At 37.2% G+C, this 18,640-nt stretch overlaps 1 protein-coding gene across 1 annotated transcript in view; it reads left to right on the top strand.

Annotated features, from left to right (window-relative positions):
• The first annotated feature begins 361 nt into the window (after window positions 1-361).
• Window positions 362-18,640, top strand: part of LRPPRC (leucine rich pentatricopeptide repeat containing) — a 92,317-nt gene continuing 74,038 nt past the window's right edge. The window contains exons 1-8 of the mRNA XM_063328598.1: window positions 362-552; window positions 11,206-11,405; window positions 14,380-14,502; window positions 15,223-15,344; window positions 15,436-15,494; window positions 16,242-16,328; window positions 16,812-16,938; window positions 17,948-18,092. Of these exons, the coding sequence (XP_063184668.1) occupies window positions 377-552; window positions 11,206-11,405; window positions 14,380-14,502; window positions 15,223-15,344; window positions 15,436-15,494; window positions 16,242-16,328; window positions 16,812-16,938; window positions 17,948-18,092 (1,039 nt within the window). The 5' untranslated portion in view covers window positions 362-376. The remainder of the gene's footprint in view (window positions 553-11,205; window positions 11,406-14,379; window positions 14,503-15,222; window positions 15,345-15,435; window positions 15,495-16,241; window positions 16,329-16,811; window positions 16,939-17,947; window positions 18,093-18,640) is intronic.

Genomic DNA, 18,640 nt, shown 5'->3' with positions numbered 1-18,640 from the left:
CGCCCGCGGCGTCTATGGCGGAACTATAGAGCGGCGCGGCGGGAAAGCCCGCCGGGAAAGCCCCTGCTCCCCCCCGCTCCCTTCCGCCTCCAGGAGGGCGGCGGAACACGGATAACGGCGCACCCTCCCTCCCGGCCGCCTTCCTCCGGAGCAGCTGCGGGTTGGCTGCCGATCCACCCAACCCCGGCTGGGACTGCGCCGCCGACCTCGCGTGGAATGTCCCACCAGTGGCACGGGGGGGGGGAATTAGAAGCCCGCCAGTGCTTGAGCGGGCCCATTCCGAGAGTAAGGCTGGCGGCCCCCCTACGAGGAATGGTTCTTCCCATCACGTGGGCCGGTGGAGGAGGAGCGCTGGCACCTGCCCTCTCTGGTGCGCATGCGCAGTAGCGCGGCGCCCGGCTCACGTGCTCCTCCGCGTCCTGCGCGCGCGGCGGTCATGGCCGCGCTCCTGAGCTCCGCCGGGCGCCTGCGGGCCCTCTGCCCGCGCCTCCTGCCCTTCCTGCGCCCGCCCGCCGCCGCCGTCGTCTCCCCCCGCCCGCCGGCCCCCGCCAGGTGAGACCCCTGCGCCTGCAGGGATGCCTGGCGACCGCCGGTGGCTGGCAGGCCGCTGAGGCGGCGGGGAGCGCGGCGGGGCCGGCTGAGGTGGCGGGTCTCGCGGCCAAGGGCACCGCCGGCTGGGCTGTTGGTCCCTGCTGCGCCGCGCCTGTCCACCCCTCTGGGGCTGCCGGAGGGAGCCATGAGGCCCGGCCCGGCCGCCTCTCGCCGCGTGTGCCTCGGCGGCAGGGTGAGCTCAGGGTCAAAGGCCGCAGGGGAGCCCCGCTTCCCTCCGGCTCCTTCCGCAGCGCCGCTTGGCAGCGGTGTCTCGTTGGGCTCCCAAGGAAACAGCGCTGTCCTTTGCAGAGAGCAAAGGCCTTGTCCTCTAGAGGATACTGCTGTACTGGGGCAGACCGTGCGGAGGGGGAGTCGAGGAGGAGGGCAGAGACCAGGCAGAGATGAGCGGTGATTTGCTGTGGGTAACCACACAGTTAGGATCTGGGCTTTTTTCTCCTTCCCCTCAGATTTCGCTGGGTCTGTTATCAGGAGAAATATCTTAATTGATTTACCATGGTTATCTCTCTTCCATCACGCAGGTAGGGTGGAAAACTCACCCTACCTGTGTGCATGTCTGTCACTGTTTCAACCACACTACTATGTGGTTGATGCCCTGCAGGAAGTTCAGAGACACAACCCTTAATACGAGTGCATCTTCTTTGTTTTTTTTTTTTTGGAGGGGGGTGTGTGGTTTTTTTTGTTTTGTTTTTTGTTTGGTTTGTTTTTTTTTTTTATAATAAAAGGATTTTAGTTTTGGGAGAGCTAGTCTTTCTCTCCAGTGGTGGCGCAGTGCAGCTCCAGTGCGGGTAGCTGTGAAGGGGATATGATGTTTCTGGTGTGTACAAGCCTTGCCTTACAAACTATTCAGGTAACAGCTAATGTTGCTGTTAGCTCTGAAGATGGGAACTCAGCATTATTATTTGAAAAAAAAGTATCAGCTTGTAGCTTTAATTGCTATTAGTGACTAAGCTTGAAATTAATCTCTCACTAAATATCCAAATGATGCTATAAACAAGTTTTTGCATAAAATTTGAGAATATGAAAGCATTAAACATACACATTGAGTTTTATGTGCTGAAAGAACAACTTAGGCTACCAGAGGGAGAAAGTTCTTCTGCCCTCGGTTGCTTGTGCCTTGTTACGGCTCTGGTGGTCCCTCTAATGTAACTTAATTCCTGGTAGAAAACCAGAACAATTTTCTGTCATTATAGAGAGATAAATTTGTTCAGCAGAGGACTTGGTGAGTGCCTTCAGGAGAAGGGATGGGAACAGATAAGAGCAATAGAGAACTGCTAGAGGGAATTCTCACCACCAAAATAAGGATGTTGTTGATACCTGCACCAGCTTTAGTGCTTTTCAAACCTATTGTGAACTGATTTTATTTGGCAGCCTGATCAAAATCTTACCTAAAAAAGAATATAGTTTTCTGCTGGTTTTAGTGGTTGAAGTGTAACAGTTTGTTAAATGCTAAAGTTGGTATGAGGATGGAGTTACACCTGTCTGGGATGGACCAGAAAGACATCTGCAGTATGGTCAGCAACAGAACCACAGGTTTAGTTAGCTGCAAATCATGAGTAAACTTTTCTACTTAGTGGTAATTCAGCTGGTTTTTGTTTTCCTTGACTGGAAGTTTAATTTCCTATACTGGTTTGTTGCAAGAAGTAACATTCACTGAAATTCACATATGACTTGATGAAGGACTAACAGTGCTTTTTTCACTAGAACTGTGTTTCTGGAAAGAACTTGGAAAGTGCTTTATGCATGGTAATTTGGCTCTAACAGCTGGGTGTTGGGTTTTTGGTGTTTTTTTTTTTATTTCCCCCCCCACACACACACACAAATGATACTCTTTTCTTGCACAAAATTATACTCTTTCATATTTTCAAGTATAAATGGGGTCATATGTGGGATAGTTTAGTGATCATGCTGAAAACTCATTCTCAGGCTACATTTAGTTAATCATGTGAGCAAGGTGCTTGGTAGAACCCACTCACAGGAAACAGCAGTGGTATTTATTTCATAGCTTTTAGGTTTTGGTCTAAACTGTGGCTTATATTGGAGTAAGGCTGAGCAGCACACCTAAATTTGTGCATTCTTTCTGTCCAGAAATTTCATTTCTAAGATAATTTTTCCTAGAAATCTTTGTCTTACCGTCACTTTACTGTATGGGATTAGGCATCCTACTGCACAAGTGATGCTCTAGGAGCAAAGTGTAAAGCAAAGGTAACATTTATCAATGAAAATTGCAAATATCAGCATATGATTTCATTTCGTTTTTTGCCTTAAGTAACTATTAACTGTTATTTTTTTATACTTAAGCCTTAATTTCTGGAAATGGACCTCTTTTTAAGAACTAGAATGATATATGGACAACATTTAGACTTGCTGTACTTGCTGTTCAGGTCTCAAGATGGTATTTTGAGTGTGAAATACAGTCCACTGCAGTAAATTCCAGAGAATATTGATAAAGTTCTAATTGGAATACTGGGGAAACCTCCCCCACAGTTTTAGGAGTAAATAAGTAACAAGGAATAATCCAGCATTTCACTAGAGAACTGCTACATGTTTATATGTGCTTGGTACAGTTGCTTTAGCAATAAAGTTGCAAATCTGCACTTTCTTTAGAGATGTGAAACAGTAACCGCTCACATTCAAGCAGGCATTTTTATCAAAGCATCATATTGCTCTGATTTTTCCAGGAAAGTCCTAACTACCATTGCCAAGCTGTAGAGTACGCAAATGATGATTGGACTATTTGTGTAGTTTTAGACTCTCAGGATATGTTGCTTTTCTGCTCAGAGACAGTATGATATGCACTGCACAGAGAAGCAGCTCTTCATGCAAATAAGGCTTCAAATTATGTGTCAGTACTTTGAAGTGCATCTGCATCTGTGGTGGAGTGACAGCTTTGACCACAGTTGGACAGAGTGGGTATGCTAGATTAAGATAGTCTCCCTGCAGTGACCGGTGATTCCTGTTGCTCTGCTGCGTGTTGCCACCCATAGTTGAGCACCAATGGAATATACTGTGGGAGTGGTTCCCATTTAATTTTGTGTCGATTTAACCTAAACTTCTGAAAATGGATTAGGACAGTAGATGGAGATCCGATTGCATTGGGTGGTTGAGGAGCATTTCATAGCAAAAGCCTCAGATTAGATCTAAGTCAATTTGCTATTTCACTTGTCTACCTTTAGTATGAAATGTGGAATATACTGAACTATATGTCATAACTCTTATGCCATGCAATTATAACAAGATAAGCAAGCTATGACAGACCAATACAACAAACTTCAGATCTACAACAGCAAACTTAAGCACTGTGCTGATTTATTTGGTACAAATTATTTACTGGAACCTTGTTCATGGAAGTTTCACTAAGGGAGGAGATGCTTAAATTTGCTGCTGCTAGCTGACTGTCAAGAATGCTGTAACAAACCTCTCAATTGATGAGCGTTCAGAGTAGATTTTGAATTAACATCAGAATATCTTTTGGGGACTTTATTCTACATGCTCTAGGTGATTATGTTATGGTTTGGTGTTATAGCTTGCTGCTGTATTTGGAGGAAGGGTATTGCCTCCATTCTTCCCACACTGACTGCCCTCCCATTCCTGGCCAGCTTGTCCTGCTCTAAATCACAGTGTTACTTGTCTGATTTCATTTGCTGGACTGCAAGGAAAAATTTTTCTGACAAATTGACAGGTTTTGTTGAATCAGTTAAGGATCTGATAAACTTTAGAAAGGTGGGACCACTGGCAAAAGAAGGGGGAACCCTGCATGATGACTGTGATGTTAGATCAATGTAGCTGTATTGCTGAATTGCACTTTTAGGTGTGCGAGTGCTAGGATACTCATCCTGAAGTCGATACCCTATCTGTCCTCAGAGAAAAGGAGAGCAATTAGGCTTCTAAGGTATGGATCATAACAGTATAGCTGAGGAGGAAAATCAAGTGGAATCTCTACATGCAAGTCTTGCAAGGTGCCTTTGTATTTGTTGTAACTTCTTCAGTTTGAGATTCTCTTCTGTAAGTTTAAATGTCAGGTTTTGGGACTGCGGAGCACAGAGCATCTCCCCAAACAGCAAATTGTGCAGTAGTGGAATCTTCTGCTTTTACTAAGATCTGTGTTCTATTCAGAGGAGTGATTGCTGGTGAAGCTGGTAAGAGGTTGCCATTTGCAATGCTTTTCAAGTTGTCCTTGTAAACACTGGTGACTTTTGATATGTCGTGGTGTGTTTGTGTGAGATTGAAGCATGTTGGTGAGATGGGGGGGAGAATAACCTTTTAAAGAATCTCGTTTAAGGTCTGGGGGGATTTGATTTGAGCTTTGGGTAAGCCATAAGTTAAAAAACAAAACGATTTATGCTTTAATACGTGGTACATTGTTGGTTTTGGTGTTTTGTTTTTTTTTTTTTTTTTTTTGGTTTGGTTGGTTTTTTTGTTTAATTATCTGCAAACAAGTAGCTTTTGGCTATTCACGGTTGTACTCAGCAATGCATCACCAGTGGACAAAAATGTAGAACTGAGTGCTTAATTACTTTATGTTAGCAAAACAATAGGCTTTAAATGCAGAAGAGGTATTCAGTAGACTTCCTTTTGTTAATATTGAAGCAAAACTCTGTTGTAGTAAAGTTTCACTAGCTGGGCTGTTGTAGTTGTATGCGTTTTATTCTTGGACATAAAATGTCTAGAGACTTGCTAAGAAATAGCAGAAAGCAAAGTTTTCCTACTTTGCTTCTTGCGAATCATGTAGGCAAAGTTTTTTTGATATCCTCCAAGAAACTTAAGGTTTCTCATTCTACATGAAAAAACATAATATTTTCTGTCTTGTGGGGTCCTACTGTGTCTCATTGAAACAAGGATACAGTGGCCTGAATATTGTGGCCTTTTTTGCATGTGACTGTAGCTAAGTCAGGGGAGATACTGTTTAGCAGTCATGTGAATTATGCTGGGATCTCAGGTGGTATATTTGGTCATATATTTAGTAAATTTAACTAATGTTGAGTCTGTAGTAGTTTTATGTACAGTAATGAATTTTAACTGTTAAGTTTACCGTTATTCTACTGTGAGCATGGCTAGTATTTTGAAAACTACTTCATACACCTTTTGCCTATTTAGTTTAGAAAGAACAAAATATTCAGTACTTTTCTTAGAAAAAGCACAGCGACTACCTTATTGTAGCTCTGCTACAATGTCTGTATGGTGGCTTTGTAATTCTTCTTTTTAATATCTAGAATTGATCAAGTTTTGCAGAAAGTAAACTTGGTGCTGCTGCCAGGCAGAGCACTGGAACCGCCTACTTTTTAAGTTTTGGGAAAGATGAGGCATTTTTTACTCAGGCTGGTGTGTAAGATTTGTTCCTTTAGGAAATTGAAGGCACTACCTTTAGTCTGCTCTAGAAGTATGGAAAACGTGGAAGTACATTACTACAGTATTGGGATTGTCACTAAATACTTGTGAATATAAAAGAATTTTACTAGTTGGCTTGGTATAAATTTCCCCATGCACACTTCATCTCTGCCTAAGTTTTTTTACAAGTTTATTTTCAAGCACTTTCCAAATGTTTTTAAGATAAATTGGAGGTGAAAAGTTACTGCTAAGTGGTGACTGGTTGTGTGTTGGGATTACAAGTGTATAGTTTGTTACTTTTCCTGTGTAGGCAAGGTCTACGGTTTTAATCCTCACAATTGTAGAGACAAAGCTGAAAATGGTGTAAAGGTACAATTATGTAAAGGCTCAAGTATCTCAAGGCTACTTCTAATCTTGTGATTGTGGGAGTAGGAGAGTTCACTTTATGGGGCTTAATATATCCTTTTGAGCTTCTCTGTGTAGGTACAAAGAAACACAGTTCTGAAGCATAGTAAGGAGAAATTTCACATATTAGGCAAGAATCAGATTGCCAATTCAAACAGATCTGAAGTTTATTGTGCGGCTTCACATGCTTGCAACTGTAATATTTCACTTGGAGAAAAATCTTAAAGTGCTGTTTCAAAGTAATTGATGAAAGTAAATACTTGGCACTCATTACAGCCCTTGAAGAAGTATCATGCATTTTGCTGTGTAGCATAGCATTTAATTCTGAACAAAGTTAATTAAAATAATTGAAAACGTATGGTTACATCATAAGACTATATAACATGTAGCAGCGAGGCAGGGTCAGAAATGCCAAGGTCATGCATGATAGATTTTTTTTTTCCCCCTTTCTAATCTTACTTTATAAGTTTCCGAATGAGAAAGTTTGACTGTCAACGTATCCTGTTCTGATATTTTGTAACAATTAATATTAGAACAATTAATATTACCAGTGTGATGCCTAATGGATTAAGTACAGTTGCTTCTCTACTTGGAGAGTAGGATCGGGTAGATGAGTCTTTTGAGTCTTTTAAACTTGTTTGTTTGTGAGTAAACACACCATGACAAACAGCATAAGTCTCTCTGTATTTTATCTGTGTCGCTTTTCTTAGGAGTTGACGAATCAAAGCTTTCTTTTTTGCTGCGTCATGTTTCATGTTTAGCGGTGGCTCATTTTCAGTACTTTTTCAGTTGTACTGTTGTCTAGCACTTGGTTTTGGTCCAAAATGTACAACTTTCTTTGGTCTGTATTGAATTTCATTTTGGTTGATTTTTGGATCATTACATCAAGTAACCAAGATGACTCTGAAGTCTGAGGCCCTCCTTCCAATAGTTTGCCACTATTATGGTGTCATCTACAAATTTCATAAGTTTATTAGACTCTTCTGTTATTCAGATTGTTAATGAAATTATTGAATGGACATGCATCATACCAGTCTTTTCACAGCTGGGTCATGAGGTAGTATAATTTAGAATCCCACAAAATATATTCCAAATTTTGCAACAAACCCTTATCATCTCATTTTAATACTTTTTTTTTAACAACTACTGCACCCATATTTTTGTAACTAAAAGTACATTGTATCCTCTTGTTTTGCTTATGAGATTGTCAGGTAACATGGTGCCAAAAGCCTGAACATCAGTCCGTATTTTTTATTGATTACGCTTCTGCTTTTCCCAAAACTTTCATGAATTTTTGAAGGTAATTCCAAAGGAGTGGAGATTGAGTAAGGTCCATGAATATGTCTTAAATATAGCATATCTTAATGTTTCCATAAATTACTTAGATCATTCTTCCCTATTCTCACCTACACCATCATGTCCTTCTTAAAATTTAGTCACGGTAAAATGGTTAAAATTTACACAGTAGGGTTGCAATTAAATTTTTTGAAAGGTAAACAGTGTATGAGCTGTAATTTTTTAATTTTATTTAATTTTATTTTCCAAAATCATCTTTCTTAGAAGCCTTTCTTGCTGCCTTTTTATGTGACTCCCTAATTGAAATCGTTAACGTAGCCTTGATTTTTATCCTTGTTTTTTTTTTTTATTCCCCTTAATTGTGTGTTCTTTTTCAACTTCTAAAAATCAAAGAGGAATCACACAAGGTTGTTGAAGATTCCTGATGCATGGATAACTGCTTCATTTTGTTAGCTTCTTTTTTTGTTTCATGGGGAGGTTGTGCCATTAGTATCAATTTTCAGTAAGTATGTCGTCTGTTGCATTCTTCTGTCCTTCACTTGATTGCCTGAAATCAAACCTGATAAAGTGGACCCTTTAATTTGTGAAGTTTGCATTTTTTGGAAGCTGTCTTCCTGGTCTGCTCAGTCTTTAATCTTTTAGAATAGTGAGCTATTCCCATATTTTTTTTTTCATTTTCTCCGAAGTTTTGTGTTCTTAGTTGATTTGTAGTGCCAAGAGCCAAATTCAAGACAGTAGATGCCTGCAGCTTCATTCAGCTTTTTTAACAGTTATTTTTAACAAATTCCTACTATGGGATTGGCTTAGCATTACACAGTGCCTTAAATCATGATAAAAGTGTAATTTATTCAAATGCTGAAAGCCTACAGATGATAAGGTACACCTGAGTCTAATACTAGACATTATATTTCAGATTGATAATGGTCATTTAGATGGATGCCAGTAGAAGTTTAAGAGTTCCTCAGGTGGTTTTATACTCTCATGCTGTTTTCTCCTGTCTCTAAAACTGCAGCCAGACTCCCCTGTTGCCATTCCTTAAAATGTCTTTAATCAGTATAAATTAACAGAAATAACCAGTACCATATTTGATAACAGTGGGGGTGGTGTGTAAATAAAAATGTCAAATTCTGCTGATCTTTCAGAACGTTAAGTTAGTGTATAAAAATAACACTAAATATAAGAGTATAATATTTTACACTGTGCAACCATAGCAATTGATATAGTATAATATTCTAAACTTATGTTATGAACAGCATCATGCTAAACACTAAGCAGGGAGAGTTTAGTAACAAATGAAACTTTAGAGTCCTCTCATGCGGTTAACCAGCATATTTTGAGCATGCATATACCATTTTTTTTTCCACCAGTTTTTTTTTTTCCTTCATGCTTAATCTGATGGAGCTATACAAGTGCTTTAAAATGTTTGTAACTTTTAACACATGGTGAATCTTACAAAGATGGCTTTGTTGAAACAGTGTAGACTTAAGAATTGTCGATATCAATTAGTTTATGGAGTATGCTATGTGGCATAAGATATAATTCAATAATTTGCAAAATACTATAAAGCAATAGCAAATTTTTATAGAAAAAAATATTCAATTTTCATCTGAAGCACAGGATTTTTTTCCACTTGTGCTTTGATTGTTAATGGAAATGAAAGTATAAATTTCTGTGTTACAAAGGCACTGTGTCCTGTGTTGCTGCTTGACTCCAAAGCATGTTTTTCCAACCGGACTTGAAGTATTCTGAAAAGCTTTCAAGAAGCTTTTTTAATGAGTATGTAAGAGTATATGGCAGTTTTCTTTTTATATATATATCTTTAAGAAAAAAATAGATAAACTTGCAATCATTACAGTTTTATTATTACAGCTATGCAGTGGCTAGCTCATAGTTGAATATTGATATTTACGTGTTATTAAAGAGTTTATCTAAGTTGTAGACATTTCATTTGGTTGTTACACCCAAGAGGACATAAGATTTCATATCTTACTGTTATTCTTGCCTTGCACTACTGAATTTGGTGTAATGATTTCTGTTTTAGGAAAGTATGTACCCTGTTTCTAATTAAATTATGAGGTAGGAGAAGAGGAAAAGGAAGGAAGGAAGGAAAGAATCAGGGAAAATGACACCCTATTTTACTCCTAGAATTTTACTCCTAGAATTTACAGCCTGCTCAGTTATCAAATCAGGATTTCAAACAGCAAGGAAAAAGGTGGTCTTTGGGCTACTTCCTACTCATAAGAGGCAACCAGATGGTGAACCAACAGTCTGGGGTTTTTTCCACTATATCTGATTTGTACCCACTGATGCTCTTTATGTCATTTAGCAGCTCGCAGCCAGTGTTGCTGGAACACTGAATTGCCAGCAAGGTTTTTATCCTCCACTGGACTCCTTCTGCTGGGGCCTTAAACTGGCACTGGTTGGTGAGAAACCACCTAGCAATGGAGATAAGCACCTGTGAAATAGCTCCAGGAGTGGGAAATCATTTTGTAGAGAATGCCAGCACTCCTCACTTTTAGGTTACCATTTCCAAAAACATGAAGCCATTACTACATAGGACTCCTGGAGCATCTGTAACAGCAGGGAGTACAAGAACTATTTTTTATTTTTTTTAAACTAGGCTAGAGACCTTACAGAAATTTAGCTGAAGAGCTGGCTAGAGAGTCCAAGACAAGGGAGGGCAATTTCAGAAGTTGCTGAATCTTTTTTGCCGTCCAGTCTGTGTTACTTCCTTTGTATAGGATTCTGGAGGAGGATAGTCTGATTTATTTTATACAGTTGTAAGGACGATTGAGAACAGACTTCCAAAAGTGCTTGTATATAATGATAATTTGTCCTGCACAGGCTGTTCACAATTCCACTGTGGCACAGATACCATGTTCATACTCTTATGCACACCAACTTGTGTTTTGTTTTGTTTTTTTTTTCTTCCTTATGTTTCTTGTCGTTGTCGTACTTTGTTTTGAGAAAATTAATCTGGTCTTGATGTTTGATTTACATCACAGGATGACTGCTTTGTGTTCGTCAATGTAAATTCTGAAGAACAGGGAATGATCCCATTGTTCTTTAGGCTACTTGATACATTTGTCTCAAACACTGGCCTCTGCATTAGTTTGTGTATTTTTGTTGAAAAAAAAAAAAAAGGTATGATTTGTTGCCTTCACTTGCTGTCTTCTGGAAGAGATGTCTCTAACTATTCTTGGAAGTATGTGAGAGCTTTTCTCAGAACCTGTAATGGGACAATAGACTTCTATACTTGGATGACTTCAACATTTTTAATTTTTTGGGAGTAGTATTTGAACCATTTAACTCATTAAGTGATTCTAACTGAAGATCTCAGAAAAAGTTGTCGCTGTGAGAAAATGTACATGACTATATCTTTTTAAGTAGAAAGACACTGAAATGAATCACCTGCATTTGTTTATATCAATATGGCATGTTTTAAGAAACTGTTCATCAGCAAGAAATAGAGTGCATAATCCTTTTGACATTGTGTGACGAGTGTAGTTGCAAAATGATTCACAGAAGTATAATCTTTTTTTTGTTTGTTTGTTTTTATTTAAGCAGAAATGTGTACCAAATAAGGTTCCTTACAGTTGCACCTCAACAGGAGGGAAGAGTTAAAGAAGAGCCAATTTCAGAAATTCAAAACAGGCGGACCTTGCAGTTTGACTGGGCATTAAATAAACTGGATAACTCTGTCAGAAAAACTGGCCGCATCACTAAAACCCTTCTACTGAAAATCTTCCATGAAATATGCAAAACAGGTAAGTTGCTTCCAATTAAAACAAAACAAAAGCAAAATTTAAAGCTGCAAGATAAAGATTCATCAAATCAAGGAAATTAATTGAAAGAGTTCTGATTTATATTTTGTCTTTGGATATTGTTTAATCTGCTGCATATATTGAACAGACTTCAAATGTTTTAGAGATGTTATTTTGCTTTAAAAGCACACATTTACTTTTCCAGGTATTTATGTCTTTGGGAATTTCTAACTCTTGTAAAAATGCAGGGTGCTTTTAAGAAATCTTACAGTGTCATCTTGCTTATTGTGGATTTTTATCTGGTAATGTTATACCTTCCTCATATAACTGTACTGTGAACTCAGAATGGGGATCATGTCTGTCTGGTTTACACGGTATATTTTTAAAATGTCTGTAATAAACCATGCTGTCTTTAAGAGGCCATTTGTTTTAAGAGCTATACAGGGAAACGTGAAGGTGAACCCCAAGTTTCCCCATTCCTTGGTAGCTGTAGCTATTCAGGACAAGAAAGCTTTATTTTTTTTGAATAAAACAAAAATAAACAGCTGAGGCATTGTTCATTTTTACTGATTCAATAACCCTTTGGCTAAAAATAGCCAGACTATATTAATATTTTGCAAACCATGTACCACAATTGATGATGTTTGGTATGAGTTACGATGAGTCAATGGAGATATTTGATAAATATTAGCAGTAGTACTTAGTATATTTAGCAATGACAGAATGTATTGTTTTGTTTTAGTTTTAAAGTGCTGTGTGTTGCTCTGGACTGTTACTGGCTTGTATACTTGGGATTGTGCTTTTAAAAGTTTTGTGGTTCACTGTTTAAAAGCTGAGTCTTCAATTCCTGCTCTCTTTCTGTTGAACTTCTTAGTTTTTTTCTTTTTGCTTGTGATATCCTTTCTGGCTCTGACCGCTTTTTCTTTTTTAGGTATAAACTTATAATTAATGAGCGTGGGTTGGCAAGAATTTTATGTTTCGAAGCTTATTTGCAAATCACAGTTCTTCATGATCTTTGACTAGTTACACAGTTTTTTAGGAAGGCATATTAACAAAAAGATTAGTTGGTTATAGTGGTTTCCTTTGGCTGTGTAAGTATATTTCTTTTTAAAAAAAGCATGGAACTTCACAGGAGATTTAACTAGGATGCTATCAAAATAAATGACAGATATTTCCATATGAAAAATTCAGTCCTTTTTTTATCAATAAAGTTGAAAACTAATTTAGTAGGTGTGGGAGGTTAGTTACTGTTGGCTTCTTAAACAGGTTTGGCTGTGTTTGTATTGTTCTTCCATTTCTAATTACAACACGAAAAATGCCCAAAGAAGATGCTTGCTGTAGATCTCTTGTCCTGAATTTTTCCATACTCCTACTGTCAAATCTTTTCCTGTTTCTTTTGCCTTTCAAGATACGCAGTCATTAGTATAACACTGGCATTGTGGAACTGGAGATGTGTTGGCATTTTTCTTGCATGAACAAATTGCATGCAGGGATTTAAAAGTTAGTCAAATACGACTTCTCTCACTACTCCATTAGGTTTTCACAAGTTCAAAGCCCCATTTGCAGTTTGTACCTGGCCCCTCTCAATGTGTTAACTTATTTATCTTTTCTCATTATTGCTTATTTTTTTCCCCACTACTGCCTGTGTTTCTTCCCAGATGGGTTTACTCTGTTTAAGTAACTTTTCTGCTGTAGATTGTACCCATGAAACATAGTTTACAATAGTTAACATGGTATCCTAGATTTGCTGGTCCTTTTTGGTACCTCAAGATCTAAATCTAGATGGTATATAGCTTTCTGCTCTTGAGGTTTTTTTTACTTTATTTTGCCATTATTTTATAGCTGTGTAGCTGTTTCTACGGCTCTGTATAAATAAAAAAATACACTTAGAGTGATCATCAGCAGCTGGAGATATCTTTACTGGCAACAGCTTCTGCCTCTTACGCTGGGCTGTACACGACTTTGGAGTGTTATCATGATGATTTGCAGTAACTTACAAAGCATTCATGATGTTTTAGACTTCAGGTCATTTTGGTAGTCTGAATCTTTCAAGTCTGCATGTATGTCTGAGATGGAAAACCTTACGGATTTTTTTTCATCGTTTATGTTGTATGTGAACATTTGTCTTGCTCCTCGTTAGGTGAAATTACTTCTGAAGTATAACTTTCTCTGCAATAGGAAAGAGATAGACAGCACTTTTTGCCCTTTTTTTTTTTTCCTTTACAGTATGTGGCTTTCTAAAGGAACTCTTCTTTTTATTAGAAATGGCTGGTGTACATATAAAGATTTGATTGAAAAAAATTTTATGTCTCCAGCTTATTGGGTGATCTGTGATAGATTCTGCAGCCCTGCTTTACTTTGCCTCAGGAGTAGTAGCGAAGTGCAAGACAAGCAGATGAGTTCATAGGTAGTTTTTTGACATCCTGGGGCTAGTGCAGAAGTCAGAAGGCAGACATCCTTACAGTTTCCTACACTGTTCTCCAGATGTAAATTATCTCATTTATTTTATACTGAGCGTGGGCAGAAGTGGAAATAGAAATTTAAATGTGGAATGTCTCTAAATACCAGTTTTGGAATAGTATGGAATTGGTATGAAGTATTTCGCTGTTACAGAAATTTACCAGAAAGGTATGTCACTGTTAGGATGAAACGATCTATGAATCTTGGATTGTGAAATTTAAAGTACCAAATCATCTGAGTTTAGTATTTTTTTTTGTACTTTTAAAAATTTCGGCTCAGCTGAGCTCATTATTGTACTAAATTACATGCTTTATCATGAATCTTTTTCATGATAGCATATAATGATGTCATTGTTTAATCATTTGGGTATCCTGTTCAGTAAAAATCTTCAGTCTTGGAGGAGATTCTATTCTATACAAAATGCTTAAATATTTCAGTGAGTCAGTCTCGAATCTTTTTTCTAATATTAAATGCATGATTATTTATAAAGAAATTTGTGATTCTGTTCCACTTCCAGGGTGTCCAGGGAGTAATCAGACCTTGCTTTTGTTGCGAAGTTGTGGTGCTCTTTTACCAGAGGTATTGTCACCTGAAAGAACAGAATTAGCCCATATGATATGGGACAAGATGAAAGAACTGGGTAGGTTGGTTTTGTTAGTCCCTCTTGCAAGAACAGTTGTGTGCTTCAGTTACTTTCTTCATAATAGAAGACAATGTATTTTACTAGTGTTTAAATGTTAACTTATAATAGCAAATACTCATTACCAAATAAACTCTAGGTTTTATTATTCAGGTGAGAGACCCATTTCCTATTCTGGGAGTTATACTGACATCTAGGGGTGTTCATAATAAATCTAAAGATTTTTTTTTTTTGTAAGATGCTTAAATTGCACTTGTGCTTGATTTTGATTATTGTAAAAATGTATTTTACTTTTCTGTTAGATGTTACCTGATACCTGGTGGGCTGAGTATTCCTAGTGCTACCAGCTATTTCATCAGATGATTTATTTTTTATATTTTAAGTTAGTTGTTTATCTATAGATGTTGCATAGGTGAACTGCTTCTTGATAGTAATATTGCTGAATCTGTAAAATAAATACAGCTGTAGAGACTGTGGAGTACCATGCACATAAGCATTGATGTTACTATGCTCTTGTTATGTTTTAGCCTTTCATAAACAGGTGTGTGCTGTTAAATAGATGTCTGATATTTCAAAGGTGGATAAAAGGAAGCAGTTTGATTTTACATAAATTTCATACAGAATAAAATTGATATCTAATTAATTACCTGAGAAAGCTATAAAACCATGTTGAATTTAGAGCATATACATTCATTGACTGTGGTTCAAATATTTCCTTAGGTGCTGTGTATGATACAAGCCATTATAATGCTTTACTTAAAGTCTACCTTCAGAACGAGCATAAATTTTCTCCGACGGAATTCTTGGCCAGAATGGAGGAAGCTAATGTGCAGCCCAATCGAGTAGGTACCCTTTTATGATATCTTAAGTCTTAATAATAGTGCCTATTTATTTGATGGAAATCATTAACTTCCCCTTTTTTGTTTTCGGTAGGTTACATACCAACGGTTGATTGCTGCATATTGCAATGAGGGGGACATTGAAGGAGCGAGGTATTCTTTTGCATTTATGTTCAAGAGGATTTCCACAAAATCTGTTTCTCATATTCCCTACCATTAATGTTAAAAGTGATTTCAATGTAATTCTTATAAACTGAGCAAAGCAAAGAGGGGGTTTAAGTAAATTTTAACCAAGCAATGAAGAGCAGTTTCTTAGAGACAGCTGGAACCTACAAAGCAAAATAAAAATAAGTGATAGACCAGTGTGTTCAAATCAAATCGTATTCAAGTTGCTCAGAAAATACTTGTTTTGTCATTTCTAGAGACAGTGTGAAAAAGTGTGAGGTTATGAAGGCGTACTGCCTACGTAAGAAAATGGCTACTGGGAAAGGCATTTGAGAACAAAGTGGACTAAGGAGCAAATAGTAGTAATTCTGGTTTTTGTTGTTGTCTTGTTAGTCAGGACTTGCTGGATATCTGTCTAACACTTAAATTTTAGCAAGGTTAAGTTGCAACAGTGTGATTGCTGGGTGTGAGAAATAAGTAAAAGGAAGATAAAGATAAAAATAAAAAAACCCAGCCCCACCCTTGTGTCTGTGTATTTCAAAGTGACAAATACAATTCATATGAAAATATGAAAACGACCAAATTATGAGCATATTATGTAAATGCAATTGCTCAGTGACATCAGGGTTTCATTTTGTTTGATACAGTACTTGTCCAGCAGAGCAGCAATAGCTCAGTAATTTATCTTTTCAAAGGAAAAAAATATCTAATCATTCATTGTCTTGTATTTTACAGTAAGATTCTTGGATTTATGAAGAGCAAAGATCTCCCAATCACTGAGGCAGTATTCAGTAGCCTTGTGAAAGGTCATGCAAGATCGGGGTAATGTTTAATACCTTTTTTCTTTTGTTTTATTTTACTTTTACTACAATATAAAGTGGTACTGTACAGAAAAATTACATGCTGCAGAATAGTGTGATGGTTTTGAATAACAATGTATAGAAGACTGCCTTTTTATACATTTTTGAAGCAAAACAGGGCTATTTAACAAAGGAAGTAGATTTTTCTTGTGTCTAAAAATCTTGAATTTCAAGATAAATTACTGTACTTTTGTACTGTTTGAAAAACAAATTTGCTGCACTTAGTTTTGAACTTTTTCAACTGTTAAAGTTTAAAGAGTATTCTAGTAACGCAATGATTAGAAGATTTGCACTTTCACCTTTCAGGATTTGCTTAGTTGAAATAAGTTTCTGTATGCTTCTTGCAGTCTTTCTTTCCAATTCTGATTAATGAAGAAATGTGGAAGTCACAATAAATGTTATTATGATTAAATCTACTGAGAGTCTTTCTTTTGAATTCTTTTAGAGATATGAAGAGCGCAGAAAATATCCTTTCAGTGATGAGGATGGCTGGTGTTGAGCCCGGTCCAGACACCTATTTATCACTGCTGAATGTGTATGCTGAAAAGGGTGATGCTGATAGCATCAAAAAGGTATTGCAAGTTTGAGTTTAAGTACAACTCGTTTGATCTTTTGTTCAGTGTAACTTTGGAATGCATTCTATCCATGCAGGAGGAATAATACGGAATTTTGTGACTTGTTTCCTCCTAGTCCACAGCAATTAAACAAATTTTTCTTTTTGCATCTGAATAGCTGCTTAACTGAAAGCAGTCTCATACTTTATGAAAAATACTTGTCTTTTGATATTTGCCTTTAACTCTGAGAAGATATATTTGCCACTGAATTATTTAATAATTCAGGGGTTTTTTTTAGAGACAAATAGTGCATATGAGATATTTATTTATTTATAAAAATAAATAAACAGTAAACGTTGATTATCCTCCTCCCATTGAGCCATTCTTTGGCCTCCCTTGAAGCCACAGAGTATTTCCAGTAAAACTGATTTTTTTTTTTTGAGAGTTCGTACCAACAACTTAAGTATTCCTGAAGTGTGGATATGATAATGTTGCCTTACAGCCCTTTGTGGAGCTGATGTCTTTTTCAAGTATTCTCTCTTCTTTTTAAATCAAAGAATTATTTGGAAAGGAATGAGAAAAGAAAGTTGGTTTGAGTTTAAGTAGTATCAGATGCAGAGGACCAAATCAAGGAAGAGGATGTGGGAGACATAATATTGTTCTGTGACTTACAAATTAAACAGATCTACATCAACCAACCTTCTTCCAAGCACAGACAAAAATTTTGATTAATCATTCTTCCCTTTTCAAAGTAATCTCTTTTGAAAGTCATCTCACATATTAGAGAGAAACTATCTTATTATACCCTTTTATCTTTTCCTTTTTCTTTTTACAGTCTATAGGTGTTGAGGTCCTCTCTTTAGATCTTTGGTATTCTCTCTACCATGTTTGATGTATCTAAGCCCATTGTTTTTAAAAAAGGAAAAACACACAGCTTTTTGTGGTATATTTATTTATTTTTATTTTAATGTATCCTGGTTTGAGTTACTTTGGAGTTTATTAAAGTTAAATTTATTCTGGTTAACAGACTCTAGAAGAGGTTGAAAAGACTGAAGGGTACCTTATGGATAGGATTCTGATGCAGGTGATTTTTAGCCTTGCCAAGGCTGGATATCCTCAGTACATTGAAGATATTAAAGAACGCATAAGATTTGACAGGGAATTAATTCCAGGTATGTCCTTCGTTACTACAGCAGTGTTTTGCTACTCAGGGTGGAGAGGGAAAGCATTTTCATTCATGTTTTTGCAACAATAACTAATGTTAGCAAAAATAGGTAATTTTGTACTTTTCTATTGAATACTTAGGGGAAAATAATATTTTTGCCACTTGCTTGTGGATTCATTTGTTTTGCGTTAGATCACATTTTATAAAATTTGAATATAAACCAGTTTTAATCATTTACATACAAAAATTAATCTATTGATTTTTTTAACTTCTAAAATTCATTAAGATTTTATAGGAAACCTAAGTGTGGAGTCCTTTCTTCAGATAACGCTGTTGTAATTTCTGTTGTGACGCTGTTTGTGAATATCATAAAAAGGGAGACTAAACACTGAATGTAGTTTTTTTTTTTTTTTTTTTTATCTGCAGTTAGAGTCACTTTTGGATCCCAGTATGCGTAATCTGATTGATAGCTGTTAATTATACTTAATCCATTTTTTTCTCTTTTGACGTGTGTAGAAATGTGTATCCTCCTGTCATGCTACAGTGGTGATGCTT

The sequence above is a fragment of the Chroicocephalus ridibundus genome, chromosome 3 (genome assembly GCF_963924245.1).
Source record: "Chroicocephalus ridibundus chromosome 3, bChrRid1.1, whole genome shotgun sequence".
Lineage (NCBI taxonomy): Eukaryota > Metazoa > Chordata > Aves > Charadriiformes > Laridae > Chroicocephalus > Chroicocephalus ridibundus.
This window is presented reverse-complemented; position numbering and strand designations above follow the sequence as displayed.